At 47.3% G+C, this 22,849-nt stretch overlaps 1 protein-coding gene and 1 non-coding gene across 2 annotated transcripts in view; both read right to left on the reverse strand.

Annotated features, from left to right (window-relative positions):
• Positions 1-22,849, reverse strand: part of HECTD4 (HECT domain E3 ubiquitin protein ligase 4) — a 2,691,195-nt gene that overhangs the window by 230,115 nt on the left and 2,438,231 nt on the right. The window contains exon 76 of the mRNA XM_086943079.1: positions 10,638-10,804. Coding sequence (XP_086799205.1) covers positions 10,638-10,804 — 167 coding nt within the window. The remainder of the gene's footprint in view (positions 1-10,637; positions 10,805-22,849) is intronic.
• On the reverse strand, positions 14,510-14,624 carry LOC147679488 (U5 spliceosomal RNA). The gene has a single exon (XR_015301611.1). It is a non-coding gene; the product is annotated as a U5 spliceosomal RNA (small nuclear RNA).

The raw sequence follows: 22,849 nt of genomic DNA on the forward strand, positions 1-22,849 counted from the left end.
CGACCGGTCCTTCGACCTCTTCTTAGAACTGGTCCGTGAACGGCGCGGGGCCGACTGCCGGAGCTCGAGGCGCTTACGGGACCGCTCCCGCCTAGCCTTCGACGTCAAGGCCCGGCAGTCGGGGCACAACTTGTCGTCTTAGTTGGCCCCATGGCAATACAGGCACCCGCGATGGGGGTCGGTAACTGACATCAGTCGGTTGCAATCAGCACAGGGCTTGAACCCGGGGATCCCTACCGGCACCGACAGTCTTACAACTCGACAGAGGATCAAAAAGATCGAAAAAGCTAGTCGAAAAGTGACTAAGGAGTACTGCTTTTTCCCGATCTGCGCTTGCTGGCGCGGAAAAAAGAAGAACTGACGACAGCGCGCGAGGGCGGCGTCTAAGTACTCCGACAACGTCATCCTGGCGCCACCGACGGACGCGGAGCCGCAAACGACGCCTACCAACGTGCAGGGGTACTGCTAGGCAAAACTTTCCGGATCCACTCTGACGCCTGGGGATATTCTAAGGTAAGAAATCTAACACTAACCTGTTTCTTTCAGATCTACAATTTACGTGCAGTGTTTGGAGCAATGCAACACACTAGACAAGACGTACAAGCAGTGGCAGTCTTCCTAGACATGGAAAAGGCGTTTTACTCAGTAGAATGGCCCTTCATGAAACAGGTCATGACCAGAATGGGATTGGGTGGAGTTTTTTTTGCAGATGGTGGGTACCCTATATAACTCTCCTACAGCGAGACTCAAAATTGGGGACTTAGTCACAGCTCCACTAAGCATAACTAGAGGTATGAGACAGGGGTGCCCGCTATCCCCCCTATTATACGCACTGGTGGCGGAGCCATTGGCTTGACCATTTCGAGAATGCCACAAAGCATAAAGGGATACGCTTCCCGGGTTAGAATTTTGAATTTCCACATATGCAGACGATATGCTACTATATGTAAGAGACCCTGACCGTAATCTCTCCACACTATTGAGAGAGGTGGTGAAATTCGGCACGGTATCGGCACTAAAGGTTAATTGGAATAAATCACTTATTTTCCCCCTCACCCCAAAAACAAGGGCTTTGACACCGGACTACCCACTCCAATGGACGGCAGACCCGGTGAGATACCTTGGCGTCAAAGTACACACTGACTTAGAGTTGGTATTCAAAGAAAACTCCATGGTAGCTATAAGCAAACTGGAGGACGATATAGGCAAATGGATCAGGCTACTGTTGTCACTGGCAATAATGAAAGTGGTTATACTCCCCCAATTCATGTTTCTCTTTACTAATATACCTATGGTACTGCCTGGAGCCTTTTTTCGCACACTTACTTCATTAATGATTAAGCTAGCTTGGGCCAGGAAACATGCACGGGTAAAATGGGACATACTTATGCTCCCATACAGCATGGGAGGGCTAGGAGCTCCGGACCTCGACCTATACTACAGAGTGGCGCAAAGCGCTCATGTTCACCACTGGGTGCATGGTCAGCCTAATACACCCCACCTACAGATAGAAAGGGCGGTGGCGTCCCGCTCCTACTCCCAGCTTTGCTGTTTAAACCACCGGACCATCGAACTGGCATTATAGATTCTTTTAACGCAACCACACAGGCCTGCCAGCATTTGTTGAAGCTGCAAGCAGGGGCCATCTTGTACTCCCCGCTGACCCCGCTGGACTGGTGCCACTGGCTGCCTCTTTGTAGAGAAAAAGGGGTAACCCGTGCGCTCAGCTCTCCTAATGTCCAGATGATCGGAGATATATTCTCAGAGGGTATTGTAAAGAAATGGGAAGAGGTAGAAGCCATAGCTGAGAATCTCACCCTAATTCATAGATTTAAGTTCCACAGAACTAGACAAGCCCTGATGACTATACTGGGAAGAGACCTAGCTGAACCGCCTGAACTTGCCCCCCTTACATCCGTGATTAAAATTAAGTCCAGAACGAAGCTGGTGTCCAAGATTTATAAAATATCCCTTGAGTATAGGAAGAACCACTACACGAAGGCCAGTCTCGCATGGCAGACAGGGAGCTTGATGATTCAACATGGAGATACTGCTGTGAGAGTAGTAAACGCATCTCCTTAACCCCTTCGACGCTTGTGACGGAACGGTTCCGGCACGAGCGTCGGTTGAGCTGTGCTGGTGACGGAACCGTTCCGTCACGACCATGCCCGTTTTAGAATCTTCAGCACAGCGCGAACATTCGCGCCGCGCTGAAGCGGTTAAATGGCAGACATAGATTAATACATTTAACATTTTTAAATAGGGTGTACTACACGCTGGAGAGACTATGCAGATATGGGCTTCGAGACAATGCGGAGTGTGAGCACTGCGGGGAGCTCACATCTGACCTGGCTCTGCCCAAGATTCGCTCATTTCTGGATTGAGGTTTTTAGGGAGCTGGCAGAGGTTACTGACACAACACTAGCACCTGACCCATTACTGGCCCTGTCAGGGTACTCCAGCCCCTGCCTAAAGAAATCAGAAGACTAGTTGACATGGGACTGCTCATAGCCAGACGCAGAGTGACGATATGCTGGGCTAAGGGCGAATGATATGATGTACTGCAGCACACAGACAGAGAGCTACAGCAAGCTACTCCCACCACGCAGTCGGCCCAAAAACCTCTGGGCGCTATACAAGACATATCTCCAGACTAAACACACTGAAACTGAGGTTGAGGACACTACTGCATTGGTGGTCGAGGGTCAGTGAAGACAAGGGTTATAGCCACAATGCAATATTGCTCAATAGAGATATGGTGAACAGTTTATTGAATGCTAAAGTTGACAGTAAGAGTGCACCTGGTTGGGGAAAGAGGTGCTGGGCTCTGGGAGAAGGGTTGGAAGAAGTATTGTGCTAAGAACAAAATATGGTGGCGTAATGTAATAGCGAACAGGTGCTGTAGATAATATGGAGAATATGCCTTTTGGACCGGATGTGACACTGGGATATGTGTAGTGTGCCTGTACTGCTCTGCTAATGTACTGAAAAATATGTTATCTCATTGTATTGAGTTAAAAGTTTATAAAGAACTTCAATAAAAAAAAATGTTTAAGATATTTTTTAAATGTTAAATTATAACGATCAATATTATAAAACAAATATTTATTATAATAAAATATATATATATTAAATTACCAATGTATATGAAAAAAATTTACTGTTTGCAAATAAAGTGAGAACAATTATTTTTAAAAAAGGGACCCAGGACCCCCATGGAGGCTGTGTAAAGAGTGGAAACACACCCTTGTGCCCAATGCAAGTCAATGGAGAAGGTGTGGTTGCAGTTTTAAGGAAGAAGGACCCCAAATAAATCCTTTTTTTTGTTTTGGTTTTTTAAAACTTTTTATTGTTTTGTAAAACAATAGCAGGGCACAAATCAGTTAAAAGTTGCATACATTGATTGAGGCAAGTCAACATATTTAACATTGTTAACACATGATGGAGATGCTTAAAATAATACATAATAATTCCACTTGGTACATTACCTAAGTCCCTCATTCCCTCCCGTCTCCTACTCAATGTCATCCTCTCCTTCTCGCATTGGCGGTTCACATAAATATCCCCTATATTCATTCCAGGCGCTCCAGATTCTGTCCCATTTCTGAGGGCATCCCCGGTTCAAATATATCGCTCTCTCCGCCACCATTGCTAAATCAAGATCTTTACACCAATCCGTGAGCGCAGGCACCTCTACAGAACCCCAATACCTGGCTATGTTTCTTTTAGCGTACATTATACCTAATGTTACCCAGTCCTGTGCTGAGTGAGTAAGATCATTTGGCTCCCAGATGTTCAGTAAGCAGCACCGTGGCTCGGGGATGACCGAGACCTTCACCACCTGTGACATTGTCCTCATGACTTTAGCCCAATATGTTGCCACTTGGGGGCACTGCCATATGGTGTGGAGGAATGTTCCCTCCTACCCACACCCTCTCAGACAAAAGCTATGTGTGGCTCTCCCTATCATGTGCAGGGTGACCCTAGTGTAGTATACTCGGTGTAGTATCTTGAGCTGCACAAGACAGAGTCTGGACGGTATGGCCACTTCTCGGGGGGAAGATAACGCCGTCTTCCAGTCCGCCTCATCAAACTCTCCTAAATCAGTAGACCAAGTGTTCTGTAGTTTCAGGGTTGGGTCCGGTAGGTTATTAATTAGTTTACGATTTACAAAGGAGGTTGCTTTTTTGGCCATGTGTTCAGTTAATAGCCTGTCTTCTATGGGGGTGGATTCCGGTACCTCCGCACCAGGTGTAACAATAGACCCAGAGCATGGCTGATCTGTAAGTACCGGAATTTTTCAGTGGGTGCTAAATCGTATTGTGTTTGGAGCTGTTCGAATGTCATTATGGCACCTCTTTTCCATAGATATCCCACCGTGTAGAGACCTATTAGATCCCATAACCTGAAGCCCTTACTATTGCGAAGTTTACCTAGTCTCAGCGAAGAACAAAGCGGTGCCATTTGAGTAATAGCGTCTTTACATTTGAGACGGGTCTGAGCTGCATACCAAAGGCTAACTGCGTGCGCCGTTGGACCGATAAGGACGGAGGCGCCTCTTTTATCATATAGTGCTGCAAGCACACCGGCTTCGCCCAACTCATACCTGTCTGCCTGGAATGCTGGTTCTGACTGGGGTGCATGCAACCATTGGTTTATTATTTTCAATTGGGCCGCCCAGTAGTACAATTGAATGTTTGGGAGGGCCACCCCTATGTCGTACCAGCCCCTTATAAACTTATTCCGCGATATGCGTGCTGGTTTATCACCCCAAAGTAGGCCCGAAACCAATGCGTCAATCAATTTGAAATATTTCAGGGGGACAGGGAACGGGGTATTTTCCACTACATATAACAGCCGGGGGAGTGTCATCATTTTGTATAAAGCCGCCTTACCTAGTAGGGTCAAGGGCAGAGTATGCCAATGCTTCACATCATTACGGAACCGCTCAATGGGGGGCTCCAAATTTTGGCGTAGGAAAGCGTTCTGACAAGGCGTCACCCAGACACCCAGGTATTTAAAAGGCTCTTCCGTAACCCTTAGGGGGCAATCCGCCAGGAGCTGTGGGGGGGTGCCCTTAAGAACAAATAAAACAGATTTGGACCATTTGATGTTGTAACCGAATACCCGCCCGAAAATTTCGCAAATATTCAGGAGCACTATGATTGATCGTCTGGGGGGGAAGTCAAGTATAGAAGAATATCGTCCGCATATAAACATATGCAGTCTTCCCACGTTGCAGTCCAGTGTAGCCCCCTAATCATGTGGTCCCACCGAATCCAGGCTGCCAATGGGTCTAACGCCAACACGAAAAGCAGAAGGGAGAGCGGGCATCCTTGGCGTGTACCGCCACCCAGTGGGAAGTTCCTAGAGATATGGCCATTAGCTACGACATGTGCCAAGGGCTGAGAGTATAAAAGTTTCACCCATGCAATGAATTTGGGTCCGAACCCGAGATGCCTAAGGACAGCGAACAGATAGGGCCATTCTATCATGTCGAACGCCATTCGAGCATCCAAAGAGAGGATAACTGCTGGCTCTTGGATACTTGGTACTCGTGCCAACACTGAGTGGACCCTTGAAGAAACCCTTTTAAGACAGAAGGTTGGAGCGCCACCTCACATGTGGATGCCACAGGAACCAGGTTACCTGCACCAAGGAAGCCGGGTACATAGGGGTGAAGTGACGACAGAACCTGATGTAGACGACAATGGAAGACTTCAAAGAAGATGCCTCTGGAGAAGACTGTAAAGGAGTCTGGTGGATTCTAAGGGTGGATTTTGGAAGTGAAGAACCTGTAAGCAGAGGGGACAGACTCTATGCCACTCAGAGGTGACCAGGAGGCATGGATACACGATGCCAACCGATGTTGGGAGGTTCTGTAAAGTAGACTGTGGCCTTGGTGCTGCAGCTGTGAAGACCAGGCGATGCGGAGGATGACCAGGAGCTGTGCCATATCGGATGACGGTGTCTAGGTGGTCGGTGTCCAGCGGGAGCTCCAAAAAGCCTTGGTAGCAACAACTAGTGTGGAGGAAGAAAAAAGAGTAAGGTTGGGGCCAGCAAGGTCCAAGGAACTCACCAACAGCAGGAGAGTGAGAGCAGGCCCCGAGCAAGTAGTGGAGCCCACTGAAGCAAGAGAAGACCCACAGGCAGAAGGCACAGGAGTCGCAAGAGGACGTAGAGCAGCTCACCAAAGATGGAGGCCCAAGGTTCAGAGGATGCAGTGAGGACGCTGATCTTGGAGGGAAGAGATGCTAGAGGCTGGAGCTTCTCGTAGCCTAAAGATCTTTGGAGTGCACAGCCAACAAGCCTTGGAAACAGCAAGTCAATGCAATGCACAGGGGTTTGGTTGCAGCGGTACTGATGAGGGATACTGGCCTCAAGATTGCAGAGGACAGGTCAGGCCTCAAGGGAGTTGCAGAACCACCACCTGTTACTGAACCTCGTGAAAGGAGCAGCAGACCGGTCAGCTTTGTTGCTGTGACTGCAGATGGAGGGAGAGTGACTCCTTCACTCCAAGGGAGATTTCTTTGGGTGTCCTTGATTCCCACAGGTCTGCTGAGGAACCTGAACGAAGCACAGACACAGACGAAAAAGACTTGAAGAACAGCTAGACCAGTAGCAGCAGGAGTCTTTCTTGGTGCAGTTTTGATTCCAGTCAAAGTCCAACGAAATCCAAATGTCCAGACAAGTGAAGAGCAAGGTAGTTTCAGGGTTGAGTCTTGACCCACCCATAGGTAAACCCTTAAGTACCCTAAGAAAAGGGCTGGAATAAACTCGGGGGTCCCTCCTAGAAGAGGGGCTGGACAGAGGGGAGGATACTCCCATGTCCTTTGTCCAGTTTCACGTCAGAACGGGAGTCAAAGGCTCCCTGAACTGGCTCAAACTGGAGTATGCAAGGAGGGAACCAAATAAGCCCTTCAAAGCAGTCTGATGACGCACCCACCCCAGCCCCATACACTAAGTCCTAACTTGTGACAGGAAATCTATTGTTCTACCTTCCCCTGCTTGAGCTTGGCTCAGCAGAATCGTGTCTGAGGGCGGCAGCAGCACTTGCAGACCCTGAAAGGCTGTTACCAGGAGTAGAAGGAGGTCCCCTAAGGAGCCCCCCAGTACATGGGATTATACTTCTGACACTGGAATCAGTATTGAGGAATAATCCCAACATTTGTTATACCAAACATGACCGAGGTTGGTGCATCAACTATATAGTTAGGCATCTCATAATGACTGATGTCCACTAAATTCCTTAAAATGGCTGGCCGCACTTACAAAGCCTGGCAAATCGACTCTGAGGTTTGAAGGGGGTCCTGCTCATGCAGGGGCACCCTCACACTTATAACCAAGCACCCTGCCCACAGGACTGCAGACCCTGCCATAGGGGCGACATAGATTTTAAGTGCAGTGACCTCAAATATAAGGAAACATATCTGTTGTGAGAGATGCAAGCACCAACTCACACAGGCTGTAATGGCAGGCCTTTAGTCATAGTTTAAGTGGACTCCCATGGATGGGATAATTCATGCTGCATACCATGGGAGATCCCTGGTGAACCTATGCCCTGGGTGCTTCAGTGCCATATACTAGGGACTTACTAGGGCACCCCAGTAGTCAATTGTGGTGATACCAAAGTACTTATGACACTTTATGGGAGAAAACACAATTGCTGGGGTACCGATTAGCAGGATCCCAGCAGAATAAGTCAAAAACACACTGACACCAGGCAAAAAGTGGAGGTAACCATGCTAGAAGTATCCTACCTTCCTACAGTCACCGCTGACCCGACACGGTCCTATGAACAGAATATGGAGCTGCGGTTAGTACGCCTCAGATGAGATGTCAAATTTTGGTCAACTTTTTGGGTGATCATTTTGGTCTCTTTTGGGGCGATCAGCTATCTTCACGATGGTCACCCTCCTACGCCTCCTTTAACATCTCCAGAACCAACTGCTGAAAAACTGCTTCTTCAAGAGCATCAATGCACAGATTAGGTTTGCGGCTATGGAATGGTGAAATGCCTTGTATAGCCCTTGTAAATTGCTACAAGAAGGCCATTGAGGGTGGAATAGCTATGCCAGATCTGCTCCTATACTACTGGGCAGGTCATCTGTTGGTTGTGAACAACTGGTGGTTCACAGCTTTTAGTGATCCGGTTCATGCTGAGGAGGGATTACAACTGGGGGGCTACTACAGGGAGATTGGGATCTTGCTCATTTTATATCCGAGGGGGATATTCCTGCGGTATCTTCCACCTGCTATCCGGGTGGTGTTTGAGATTTGGAACGCAGCCCGTAGGAAGGTGGGCTAGGCGGAGCGCGTTACGTTGGAGACTCCATTGTGGCGGGGTACTAGATTGCCACAGGTTGCCACCTTGCCAGTTTTTTTTGGCCTGCGATACTATAGACATCTCAACAGTAGGGAACATGATCAGGCGTGGGAGGCTTAAATCTTTTCAGGACTTGCAGGACGAGTTTGACTTACACCGCACCCAGTTCTTCTGTTATCACTAGCATGCCCTCCTCCCGATGATACAATTAGACACTGATACAGAGTTCTCCCCATTGGAAGCCAAAATCCTGCTCGAGCACCTCCGGGAGCCGAAGTTGTCAGAGCTCCACAAAATGCTACTGCGCAACCAGCGAGACCCCCTTATGGGGGTTTGGCTGGCTTGGGAGGGAGACCTGGGCTTGTTGGTTGATGATGATTAGAGGGAGGAAGCGGAGGCCCCTAGAGAGGCAGTGACAGCATCCCAATCCCATTTCAGTTGATTCAACTAAGGGTGCTCCATAGGTTGTACTTCACTAGAGCCAGTCGTACAAGGTCGTGCCTCATCCCAATGGGTGTATGCTTACGATGCGGCGATCTGCAGGGTGATTTGCCACAAACTTTCTGGCACTGCCTGGGGTTGGCCACTACTGGGGAAATGTACTGAGGACACTTGAGGGGGTATTGGGTTGGAATGTACCCCGGGATCCCAAACTTATACTTCTCCATATCACAGATGACTTGGGAGGCACATGATACCAGAGGGCACTCTTGTGGTTGGGCTTAATTATTGCCTAGAGTGACATTGACAGGGCATGGAAGGACGCGGAGGAGACTGCGGTAGAAGTTTGGGCAAAGGGCATTGACCATTGCATATGGCTGCAGCGCTCGGTCTATTTGTCGCTGGGATGTCCCCAGAAAATGTCAAGCTATGAGGGGGCCTGGGCGGAACAGAGAGGGATCCATCTGGAACCGCATGGGGACAGGCCATGAGAGGCGTAGGGGACCCAGGGAGCACAGGATGCTGTATTTTCACTGTATTATAATAGGTGAAGGGATCAGGCATTGCTATTTCAAAGTACACCACTTCGATGAATTCTGTGGGGGGACGATTTCACATGCATTTATCTTTTGTCTGGTGTAGTACTTTTGTCTGGTGTAGTACTGTGGAGTTGTATATGGATGTCACCGTGAGTGCACTGTTCTCATTTATATATAAGACGCAATAAAAATGTATTTCAACCTTAAAACAGGCTTAAATGGCAGGCCTGAGATGTTTTAAAAGGGCTACTTAAGTGAGGGTGCCCTGGATGCATGTAGTACCACATGATTAGGGACATTAAAAGTGCCAATTGGGTGTAAGCCAATTTTACCAATGTTAAAGGCGTGAGCACCAGCATTTTGGAACTAGTTGGCAGTAGTAAAGTGCACAGAGCTCTATAGTCAACAAAAATGAGTTCCAGCAATACAGGGGAAGTGAAGGCAAAATGTTGGGAGGGGAAAGACCTACCTAAGGCTGTCAGGTCTAACGGGGGTGCTATGAAAATATTTTGCATCCAGTATGGTGTATAGGAAAAATAAAAAAGGCGAAGAATCTGCAGTTAGATGCATCCATCAGAAAGTCAAAATACAAAAGGAAACTGAGCGACTAAAGAGGTCTGATGAATCATACTGATGCAATGTTGCACCCATGAGCTCTTATGTTTCTGAAAGTCACCACTACAGGACAGATTTCCAAATGGCAGAATGGCAATAATAAATAGTTTTTATATAGCCAATGTACCACAATTTTGCCTTTTTGTTTTTTTCTGTAAATAGCAAAAGCTACTACTATCAAATAGAACAATTACATAATTCAATAACGTTTTGAATACTAAGTTCTGAATTAATCCTGATAAGTTCTAAGCAGCAAGTGAGACTGCTAGTAAACTGATCCAATACTCTCTTTTTCAGGGTTAAAAAGTATATTCTGTAGACTATGGGTACAGGGCATGTCCAAAGAAAAGCCATCTACATTTGCAGATTATTCAGAAGCAACCTCAGTAGACTAGCACAAATTCACTGTTTGTAGCTGGGTTTACTCCTAACACTAACGCAGAGCCCTTTCATAATTGAAGTGCTGCTAAAGATGTCAAAGCTAATGGATCAATACAGTTTAACAGGTCTCGAGGAAGCTCTGGGTCACGGAAATGCTAGAAGTCGCTAGTTAGCTGTGGTACTGAGCGCCGGACCTTTCAACTTTTCATTGGAACATAACGCAGAAAAAGCTGAAGCTGATAGAAGTTTCAAAAGGGAGCTGTAAAACAGGAAACTGTGAGGATACATTGAAGACAAAATGGGATGCCTTATTTATCCTACAACTGTTAACTTACACAACAGGAATATGTCTGCCTCTGGTGCACAGTTCAACTTCTTCACCACTCATGGTTAGATATGTGAATTTGCAGCAGGGTTTATTCGGCGAATCAGGGCTCTCCGTTACAAGATGCTGAGATGCTATTTCTGCACACAGGCCCTCCAATTCAGTCTCATCGTTGAGCTAGGACAAAAATAAGAATAAGTAAAGTGCTAAAGAGCAATGCAAAACAGGTAAAATACTAGCAAGAAGAAGTGGGATATATTGTGGTGGGAATGGAGCCAATATCTATAATTATGAATAGTCCAATGCCTTGGATTTGAAAATAATTATACAACATTTTCCCAAGACAGCTTTTCATTTAATTTCCTCATAAAGTAGTGCAATTGTACAACAATAGTAATGTTTTTTCGAAACAGACATTAAAACTATTACAGATAGCTTTACGTATGACATCCGTGCATCAACACCTTGTCCCAATCATTCTCACACGAGGCACAAACATATCAAGTAACAAAGGTTTGGCTACAGAGTCGATGATACTCTTATTATTTCCCCATACTTTCTCATGTTTACGTGGGCACACTCTAGCTAAAGAGACTTACTCTCCCACTAATGTGCACTAGTCCATATGGTTTCACTATGCTGAAAGTTTCATTGCATATGGATATTTCGGGCAAAGACCGATGTCTCTCTCACCCAGGACACCCTAAGAGGGTAAGGTAAGTGCAGCTGCCAGGTTCTCAAGAGAGCACTTTCCTAATATCCCCCCAGTATTACTCAATTTTGGGGCTCCCCAATACCATTTGGAAGATGTCTGTGTCTTGATGGGTACATCTGAGGCAGGCCGGGGTGGATACCAGGTGGGCATGCAAGAGGGAGCGGGTAGTGAGATAGGTAACATGCAAATATTTCAACTGAATTAGTTGGAGGTGCGAGAAAATGGCAATAGTGCAGGCACCGTTATGGCATCACGCCAATCAGCATAGTCAAGGGGACTGTGAGAAGGTCACCTCCATAGACACCCTGCCCCTCCTTCCTTTTCACCCCGTAGATCAGAAACGAAGGAACGGCAAGCATCCTGGACAGTGAGAGAAAGGGTTAACAATTTCCCCTGCCTCTTGCATACAGGGAAGTAACTCAGCGAGAGAGGAAGTTAGCCAATGGGACGTCGGAGAGGCAGGGTTGATGCCATATGAAGAGAACTCAGAAGAGGAGGCACGTCGTTGAGGACCGGAGGAACGAGGAGAACAGATTTGGAGCAAGGAGGAGAGTGATGCGGAAAAGAGGCGTGCAGGGAAGAAGACCTCCAAAGAAAGGCAATCTTGGACGTCGGCCCCAACACCATCCAGGACACGGAAGAAGGAGTGGGAGACCTGGACGGAGGAGTGGTGGACGCCCCCGGAGGACACCTACGAGCCACCACAACCCAAGAGAGTTGCGGCTGTCACGGTACGTGAAACGGGAGGAGGGAGGGAGTAAAGGGTGGACAAGGGGAAGTGTAACACTGCACTGGGCACTGTAAATCTAGTTCACATGTGTGTGTGTTCTGCATTACTTCTCCCCACATCCTGAGCACAAACCCCGTCCTATGAGCATGTCTATTCTCATTTGTCCTCCTCTATTGATAGCACCGATAGCTTTCAGTCATAAAGGAAGGAGGCTGGGTTCAGGTGTTCCCATTCGACCACCACTAACAGTGTTTATGTTACGCTTTAAGTAAAACCACCACAAGGAACCAGTCACGTCAAGCACGGCGGGTGCACCTCGGTAAAAGACGGTGGAGAGTTCTTTTCCATTAGGGTAGGGCTTAAATAAAACACATTCAAAAATGATCCCCAAATTCAGCCTCCTCATTTTTCCTTCCGAACAACCCTCTCACAGGGACCCACCCAGTTCTTCCATTTCTGCCGAAGGGCCGGCAATTAACCTAGGTGTGGATTTTTAGGTATTGGTAAAGTTAGAGAGAACCCCTTTTCCGACCAGTCCAATGATGAGTTTAGCTTCCAGGGGATTATATTCCGGAACCTCATGTAATGCTGCTTGATGACTCGCTAGTGCATCTTGTAATTTCAGATATTTATGAAATTGGGTTTTTGAGAACCCAAAGTGGGATTGGAGATCTTGGGATAATTTCATGCATGAACTTTGCCAGACAACTCCTAGGTTGGTAATCCAATTCCATCGTATCTCCAAAATCTGGGGCCCACTCCCATTTGAGCGATGACATTATCTAGGAGCGTCCCGTCAACAGAGCTAATGCCTTTTTGAAGTTGGTTAGAAAAAGTACACAGAGGTCAGAGCACTAGCAGTAAGTTGCAGTGGGCCAAGGTAGGCAAAACTTGTTGGAGCCTGTTGACGAGAGCCTTCATGAAGATTCTAAATTCAAAATTAGTCAACGAGTTTGGTCTACAGTAGGAGCACTGGACTATGCATCGCCTATCTGTTTGAATAACCATGCTAGTGACCAAGTCTAGCTCTGGCGTAAAAATTACTTACTTTCGGTAACGTAATATCAGGTAGAGACACAGTCTAATAGCAGTGCATTAACTTTTGAACTCTCCCCAGGTGACAGTCTGGATCTGCAAAATAATCAGCAGTACCGCTGCACACCGTTTGGCTCTGTGATGACGTTGACTTCAGTCATGACGTCAGTGGAGCCATATAAGTCCCCTCCGGCACGCAGAGGTCTGTAGAAACTGGTTGCTTAAACAGTGTGCGAAAAAGATCAAAAATCTTTGAAACATTAAAAAGAAGGAACAACAAATGGTATATTAGTACCAGACATGGATTTTTAAAGGAAAACCCCAAAATATTTGACAAAGCACAGGGCTACATGAAACTCTGCACCCTGGTGAATAACCATCCTGTAAAGTTAAAAAACCTTACACTTCATTGACTATTCATAAATGGTAATAATTGGCATGGTATCCACAAATTACACCTACAAAACAACACCAAGTTGTTTGTTGAATTACATGACATATTGATAGTGCCAATACAGGGGATGATGATACCAAACAAAGACTTTCAAAGAAAGAACAATTAAATCAATACTGCCCACTGGTGTGCAATCCTGTGTGAAAGAGAAAACACCCCCCCCCACTCTACCAACCACTCACATTTGAAAAGGGATGGTATGGCCCCATCTAAACAAAACCTAGTGGTCAGGCTAAGTGTTCTGTTAAATCCCAACATAAGTTGAGATAGTGATCACCAGTATATAAACCAGAACTGAATAAGGGTATAACCCTTACCTCAAAGGTCATTCGAAGAGTTGGGAGGATGGGCAGGTAATTAATGAATCTGCGACTAGAATGTCTCTACCAGATATTATGTTACCGAAGGTAAGAAACTTTTACAGCTAATAGAGGCATCTAGCTTCACATTCTTTAACTTTTGAATTAAATACCATAGCTATACCCCACTAGAGGAGGGTCTGCAAACTAATCCTACAAAAATTCTCAAAGAGAAACAGCGGGTCATAACTAACAACCGACCAAATGTATATAGGAATAGCAGAATAAGAGCTTGGCTCTACATAGAATACATAATCACTCTCACAGAACATATAAATAAAAAACAACCTTACATGTCCGCGAGAAATGACCCTTGAAGGAAAAAAGGGGAGGGGGAAAACCCTTAATGAACCACCTGTCAGTTAATAGACATTATCCTCTATCCCCCAAGAGGAAAGAGAACTCTTTGATCAAAAGTGCAGAGAACCAGACAAAAGTCCTTTAATCCGCACTCTACACAACAATAAAGAAATATCAGAGAAAGAACTGTCCTGATTAAATCCAAAAGAAGGACTCTGCGAACTCATTCCATTGTACTGAGATAAATGAGCACCAAAAGATAGATGAACACTAATTACTTTATGGTGGTAACCCTGCAGCCGCAGAGCTTTCAAAAATAGAGGGAAAGTCTTAAATGTTCCTCTCCACAGAAATCTTTAGTAAAATGTGAAAGATATATTCGGTTTGAAGGGAAACCAGAGTATAGAGGTGACCACACAAAGACTACATAATGCACTATAAAATACTAAAAAGACACAAATAGGTTTGAACTCAATACTGCGATTTGTAGGAAGCTGGCTCTGTATATACTATACCAAAGTGAGGTATAATGTGCACAGAGTCCTGCGGAACCCCAAAGGTAGGCAGAGGTAAAGTTAGATAGCACCTTACTCTCTATTTGCGGTAGGGTGTTCAAGCAGTAAGGCTTTATCAGAGGACAGTGTTAAGCATTTGTTGTATACACTCAGTCAGCAAATGATTTCACACACTCAAAGACTGAACTTCAGACCAATTGTTTTTGTATAAAAATATTCTTTTAGCCAAGGGCCAGCTCAAACATCAGCGTCAGACCCAAGCAGAACAAATTACCAGTCGTGAGGCGCAAGCCTTGCGCCTCAAACAAACCTCTGCTCAGTCTCTAGACGCCCCGGACGCCAGACTCCTTACCCGGCTCCGGTCAGAAATTAAGCAGTTGTCGCTGGAGGCGGCCAAACTCTTCTGGTGTTCATCCGTGGCCAGGGTGCATGGATGAGGCTACAAGAACGGTTCGCTCCTCCATCACCTTGCCACATACCCCAGGGCAAACTGCATAATTCCCAAGGTCATGGCACAGGATGGCTCGTTGTGCCGTTCCCCAGACGGGATGACCCGTACCTTCGCTTCCTATTATCACCAAGTATACACGGCCAGACCTCCATCCCTTTCACTCGCTAATATGTTGGAGGTTGAAGGCGGCCCCCTCCCCAGCCTAGATCCCATTAGCCAGAAAGACCTTGAGCGCCCCATCAAATGTGAGGAGGTAGAGGGAGCGATTGCCCTTGTTTCCTCCGGTAAGACACCTGGCCCAGACGGCTTCCCTCAAGAATACTACATGTACTACCGGGACAGTCTCACTCCACATTTGGCGGGGCTGTTTCGGGAGGCTGTTGAGAAGGGCTCCTTTCCGTAGGAGACTGATCTAACCACCATTGTGGTTTTTCCCAAGTCTCAACCACCCTCGCCACGGTGTGTGGACTATCGTCCCATCTCCCTCATCAGCACTGAAATTAAACTGTTCGCCACGATACTTGCCCAACGACTCAAACCACACTTGTCCAAGTTGGTTCACCCCGACCAATGTGGATTTATGCACTCACGTGGCACCAGGCATTGTCTTCGCAGACTGCAAGACACCTTGGCACACTGTCATCTCCTCACTCCTTAACTTGCCATTCTTCTGGAGGACTTTGAAAATTCCTTTGGTTCGGTGGACTGGGGGTTCCTAGAAGCCGTCCTTGATATGACGGGATTCGGTCCCCGCTTACGTGCCATGGTTAAAGACCTTTACGCCTCCCCCGCGCTCACGTCTTGGTGAACGGGGTTCTGTCGGAGCCTTTCCCGGTTCGTAGAGGAACGAGACAGGGTTGTCCCCTATCCCCCCTGCTTTTCACCTTGGTAAGGGAGCCCCTGGCGTCCATGATGCGGTTGTGTGTGAGTATGCAGGGATTGGAATGACCAAACTCCGAACCAGATAAAATTGCACTCTATGTAGATGACGTTCTCATCTACTTGGCAGATCCTGCCGGGTCAGGTCCCCATTGCCTCTGTATTCTACACCTCTTTGAATGGGCTTTGGGACTTAGGCTTAACCCGGATAAGTCGGCCTTGGTCCCTCTACACCTGTCCCGAGAATGTTTTGATTGGCAATCCAACATTCCTCTCCACCGTCAATCCGTCAAATACTTGGTGATATGGATGACCTTGCTTCTGGAGCTCAGCTGGGCCCTTAATGTGGCCCCACTGGTGAAGCGGGTTAAGGCAGACCTCCAGAAGTGGCAGTCATTGTCCCTGAACCCCATGGGGAGGGTCACCCTATATAAAATGATGGTGCTCCCCCGTTTCCTCTATGTACTGCGAAATACCCCTATCGGCATTCCCAGAGCCTGGTTCCGTGAACTTGACAGCATAGCCAGCAAGTTTTTATAGGGGAAAGGCAGGGCCCCGTTGGCACTCAACGTATGTAGGATCCCCTCATTCGACAGGGGCTGAGGATGACCCACCTCTACTTATATTATTTGGTCATACGGCTTCTCTCCATACATGATTTGTTCAATGGGGGTTGGTCAGACTCTGCATACAGGCTCGAGGTCGGAGAGTTGGGCTTCACCAGGATTCAGGCTATGCTATACGAGGGCCCTATTCCCTCCCGCTTGCCAGAAGTGACACGCTCTTTGTTGCTGGCCTAACGGGCAGCACTGCGTCATACCAAATGGACACACACGTTAACCCAATACACCCTTGTGGCACGGGACCTGGCTCAAAGGCGTCAACGCACTACAGGGGTTTAGAGCCTGGGACTTGATAGGCATTTCGCAGCTAGGTGATGTATGGGTGGGGGATCACATGCGGACCTTCGAGGACCTTCAGAGCAGGTATTCCTTACACCGGTCACAATTCTATAGGTACTTGCAGTTACGCCATGCTCTTCCCACCTACCTTGCGACTGGCATGCGCCTTCCTGACCACAGTCCGCATGAGGCCCAGATAATGTTCGGTAACATGGAAAGGAGTGGCATCTCCTGCATCTACCGTACAGTGATCAACAATGCCCCCACTTCCTTGGACCGCCTACATGCTCTGTGGGAGGGTTGGGTAGGCACATTAGACGAAGAGGATTGGCGTGATGCCCTTAGGCCCCCTAGGACGGTCACGGCCTCTGCTAGACTGCGCTTAGTGCAACTATATTATTTACACGCTGCATATCCCACCCCGACGCCTTTACCGGGCAGGACTTAGCCCAGCCTCTGCTTGTGCCAGGTGTGGTCACGACCCCGCTGATTTCTTCCATATGGTGTGGGTATGTCCCCGCTTGGAGCGGTTCTGGGGGGAGATTGAGGAGGAACTCAGCAAGGTTTTGGGGTGGGAGGTTCCCCATGACCCAAAACATGCGCTCCTGGTTATCACTGATGGGCTGGAAGGGTCACAGTACGAAAAACTGTTTTACACTACGGCAATGGTGGTTGCGAAAAGAGACATGGCGTCCCCCTGGAAGCTCTCCGAACCTCCGTGCGCTGGACGATGGAGGACTGGGGTGGATTGGTGTGCCATGCAGGAGAAGGTCATGTACGAAGCTCATGGGTGTCCTAGGAAATACTGTAGGGTTTGGGGGAAATAGTTGGTGGAGGTGGAGTAGTCATAAGGGGAACGCCCAACTTTATTCTCCTATGTGTGTGTGTTTTTTTTTTGCTAATGCTTGCAAATCTTGTGGTGCTGCTTTCCTTTTGTAAGTCGTGGAATTTTACGGTGTTGGACTGTAAGACTGGTGTATGTTCTTTATTTTGTCACTAAATAAACAAAAATTTGTTTTATCAAAAGAAGATGCACCTGGAAGCCCCTTTTGTGGCCAATAAAGGAGACAGAGGTGGACTGGGGTTGGTGAAGGGCCTTGGAAAGCCCTATGGAACTGGCCGTAGCCCTGCTGTCCTTAAACTGCTTCAGCCCTGAGTTCCGCCTTGTCTCTGAAGAGACAGGAGCCATCAAAGGCATGCCCATTAAAGATGACTGGACGTCGATCATACTCTCTGCCTAGCGAGTCGGTGGCATCCAGTCCACATCTGATCATGAACTTAGCTACGTTCCTCCCGTCAGCAGCAGCTTGGGAAAGCATGCCATGGGCCTCCTCCAGGACCATGGACAGCACCTGCACAACCGAATTCAATAGCACACGAGGGTAATGGCCCAAAAGGCATGTGGTGTTCACGGGCTGCAGTGCCAGTCTGGTGAAAGAAAACATTTTCTTGCCTAAAGTGTCCATCCTCTTAGGTTCCCTAACAGGTGGGGCAGTAGGGAACGCGCCAGGATTTACACAGGAAGTAGAAGCTTGGATGACTAAGCTCTCCGGGGTAGGGTGTTGCGTGAGGAACTGGGGCCCCCCCTTGGAAGGGGAGATGGCAGCGGGCAATTATCCTGGTCACAGGAGCCCCTGTGCTGGGTTTGTACCAAGTAGGATGTCTGTGAGGGCTTCATTAAATGAGAGAAGCGGTTCTGAGGGGGTCACTCCCGGCGGAAGCACATCTGTCAAGATGTTAGCTTTGACTTTCACTGAAGGTAGGGATAAGTTCCAGGACCTTGTCCGCCCTTATGACGAAAGATGCATCCTCCTCCGTGGCCATGGTAGGGGGAGAAGGCATGCCAGTATCTGGGGAAGTATCCAGTACACTGGTCTCTGCCCAGTCGTCACACCAGTCCAGGAGGTGGTCTAGGGACTGGTATTTTTCAGGGTTCAGTGACCCGTCCCACACCTTCCTTGGTCCTAGCCCATAGGAATATGGCTCAGGCTCTGGCCTGGAATGTATGGCTCCAGTCGGCGTCTATGACTCTCTGTCATAGTCTGGGATTAGATTGGTAATGGGACAGAGAGAGTCTGCATTGGGACCTGTGCTGGGGAAGGTCGAGGTGGTACGACTGGCGCCGGTCCGGATCCATCTGTGGATCCAAGGGGCCCGAATGGTGCTGGGGTCAGACCTGCTGAGATAGAACCAGTAGGAGCCCCTTTCGAAGCTACAGGGCCCAAAGGAGCCACGGCAGAGACGAGCCACCTAAATATGAGCTGCATGGCCTAAAAAGACACTTTGCAAAAGTCAAAAAAAGGTCAGTCAAAAATTCACTGGGGGTAGCTCTCTCTGGATCTGTGCTGACATGGAAAAAAAAAAGAACTGACGTAATCGCGCTGGGGTTGCACCTATCTAGGCACCGGGCATGTCACTTACATCGTGGACGATGCCACGTGGAACAGAACTACACTACCAAGTGTCATGCAGGGGTGCTGCTCACGACAAAATGTCCAGATCCAGCCTGACACATGGGGATAATCCTGAGGTAAGGAATATGCGGGTAGATGTCTATCAGGGTTTTCTGTGCTGCTGACATGTGGGTGTACACCCTATCCTGTGGATGCAATGTCCTCCACACAACACAGAGATCCAATGAAGACATCCACGCCATCAGCAGCTTTGTCTACTGGGGTTGGGAGCTCCTGCTGAATTCTTTTCCAGGTACATTGAAGTCACCTTCAACGATTGTGGTACCTGGAAGAAATTTATGTACGGTCTTGGTGCAGGCCTCCAAGTCGCTTGGGGGTGTTGGGGAAATACACAGGTATATTGGGAGACTTCGAGCTATCCCTTCACCCTGACATACCTGCTTTGTGGATATTAGGTTACGTCTATCATCACCAATGGGAAGGATTTATGTACATTATTATTTTTAAATAAAAAAAATATTAATTAGACCACAGCACTGCTACCATAAGCTACCAGCTACCATAAGCTACCACTTCAGTTTCCCTGGTTGTGGTAATGGAAGAATGTGTCAGCACCTAGGTTAGGACCCAATTCAAGATGTTTACAACTCTTGCCTCTTTCATCCACCACCATACTCGTCAAGCCCCTTTATCTCACTCTTGCAAGTTATTTCTCACCCCAGTTTCCTCCCTTTGTCACTGTCTTTCTCCTTCCTTTCACTGTTATTCCCTCCTTTCTCGCTCTTGTTCTGGGCCAAAGTCTAATGATGGAAAAATAAGTACTGATCCAAAAACATAGTGCAGGTGGGCCAACATGTAACCATCGGCCCAAATAAAGCACTGGTGTCACAACTTTAGGAAGGAAGGCCTAAGCACTAACTATTCCAGAAAGAAGGTGGTGTAGAGTGGTTGTCCAAACATTGTCTGCAGTTTACTTACGTGGAACACTCATATGATGACAATAAGGAAAACGGTTTTCAAAGTTGAAAGCATAAAGGGCAGAGGATGTAGCCTTATGGCTAGAGCATCCGACCTCGAAGCTGGGGAACTGTGTTCGAGTCTCGGCAGTAACGCTCATCATCCTGTGATTCTGGGCAAATCACTTAATCAAAGTTCAAAGTTCAAAGAAGTCTTTATTCGATTAATACATCATAAAAGACATACATCACAACATACACATAAAGAATAAAATGGTATAAAACAGTATAAAAACATCTTAGACCATATTAAATCACTTATACAGGCTTCTTTTGAATGAATAAAAAAATTACAATAAATCACATTAGATTACCACAATATCACAGGCCCAATAGGGGTTGCACATACACAGATGAGCATAGGATAATAGGTAAGCACCTAGGTCAGTTTAATGAACCTGGTTCTTAGAATCCAGGCCCATCCTAAATATTTTGCTACACCTGTTACAATTAATGGGGACAAATTTGTCTTTAATATTCTACTGGCATTAACAGCCGAGCGCGTACCCAGACTTCTACAAACCGGACTTAACCATTTAGCTGTAGGGGCGACATACAAGGGGCAGACAAACATAAAATGGTTTAAGCTTTCTCCCTGGCCAGGGCACTTAGTCCCACCAGAGCCCCACTTTTTAGTAAACTCCCTTAAAGGCAGCGAACCGCATCTAAATTGATGAAATAATTTACGGTCCAGGAGCTTGGTTATGACATCCCAGTATTTTTCAAGTTTGGGGGCATCTTTAATGGCAATAAATAAACCAGTGAGATTACTGGCACTCAATCTCGAGTGTCTGTTTTGAACCACCCAATCCCAATAGTGTGATTTCAAATCCTTTTTAGAAGGGAAGGTTACAGATACGGGATTTGACCACAGTTCACCATACCCCATGGAACACAGAGTGGTTCTGAGGTCCTTAAACCAGCCTATATTAAAAGAGCCTGGAAGATCTTTAACCTCCAAGCAGGCTCTTGCATATAACTGGAGTTCCGGCGTTGTCCAAAGGCGACGCCAGAATGCTAGTGGTCGGAACCTGGCCTGGTCCTCCACGGGCTGACACCCAAGATCATACAGAAGCGGAATCCGTGGTGTTGACTGTGGGAGACCAGTTGCCACCCTAAGGAATTTATTTTGGGCTGCTTTCAGAGGATCCAGATTACTAAAGCCCCATAGTTCCACCCCATACAAAACAGAGGGAAGAACCTTTGATCCATAAATCTTAACTAATGGCGAAATTGGCCGAGTGAAGGAACCTTTATGCTCTTTAATCAAGGCTCCTCCTATCTGCATGTGCTTTAAAGCCATACGATCAACCTGGTGGGACCAACTAAGGGTCTCACTGAATGTTACTCCTAGGTATGTAAACAACTTGGTTTGTTCCAAGGATGTACCCCCATGGTAACCCTTGCTGTGATGGGGTTGTGTCCTCTTAGTACCATAAATTTTGTCTTAGAGACGTTCACCTCAAGCTCATGTTCGCTACAGAATGACTCAAACCTCATCAGGGCCTGTTGGAGACCCCGTCTAGTCTTTGAGATTAGAAGAGTATCATCAGCGAACATGAGCAAGGCGATTTTCATTCCAGCTAGGGACGGGGTGTCGGTGGGGTGGTTGTCAAAGTATTTGGTGACCCTATTAATGTATAAAGAGAAAAGGGTAGGGGCTAGTACACACCCTTGCCGTACACCTTTAGCAACTGGAAATCTATCCGTTACCTCCCCTGGTTTGCCCCAGCGTACTTGGGCAAAAGTTTGAGCGTGTAAATTCACCAGGAGGCGTACAAGGGGAGCTGGCATACCCAATTCTACTAGACAATTCCACAACCCTGCCCTTGGAACAAGATCAAATGCAGACCTTAAATCCACGAAGGCTCCATAAACGTTACCTTTACCTAGAAGGACCGTCTTCCAATAAAGAAGAATGAAACGAAAGGTCTGGTCTAAGGTACTCACATGAGACCTAAAACCAGCTTGAAGTGGGGTTAAGTTATTAAACTCATCAATCCAATCCTGAATCCTGCCAAGGACAAGGCGGGCTGAGATTTTTTGCACCGCATCTATAAGGCTGATCGGCCGGTAGCTGGAAGGAACCGACCGGTCACCTTTCTTGTATTTTGGCAGGATTTCAGCCCCCGCCCAGGACTCGGGAACCCTTGCACCAGTGGCCAGGGCATTTACCAATTGGACTAGATAAGGAACCCATAAATCCTGGTCTTGCTGGAATAGGTCAGCTGGTATACAATCAGGACCAGGTGCCTTGCCCCTTGGGATAGATTGCAGGACAATTTGACTTCACTACTCGTAACCTCGAGTAGATCAGCCGACACTGGACAGATAATATCATCCTGTACTCTACTAGGGCACCTAAATTGTTCCTCGAAGTATCGTACCCACTGGTGTTGACCAACCGATGCGGGGCTTGGACGATCTTCCTGGGATGAACCCCATTTTAATA

The sequence above is a fragment of the Lissotriton vulgaris genome, chromosome 11 (assembly GCF_964263255.1).
Source record: "Lissotriton vulgaris chromosome 11, aLisVul1.2, whole genome shotgun sequence".
In the NCBI taxonomy this organism is placed as follows: Eukaryota; Metazoa; Chordata; class Amphibia; order Caudata; family Salamandridae; genus Lissotriton; species Lissotriton vulgaris.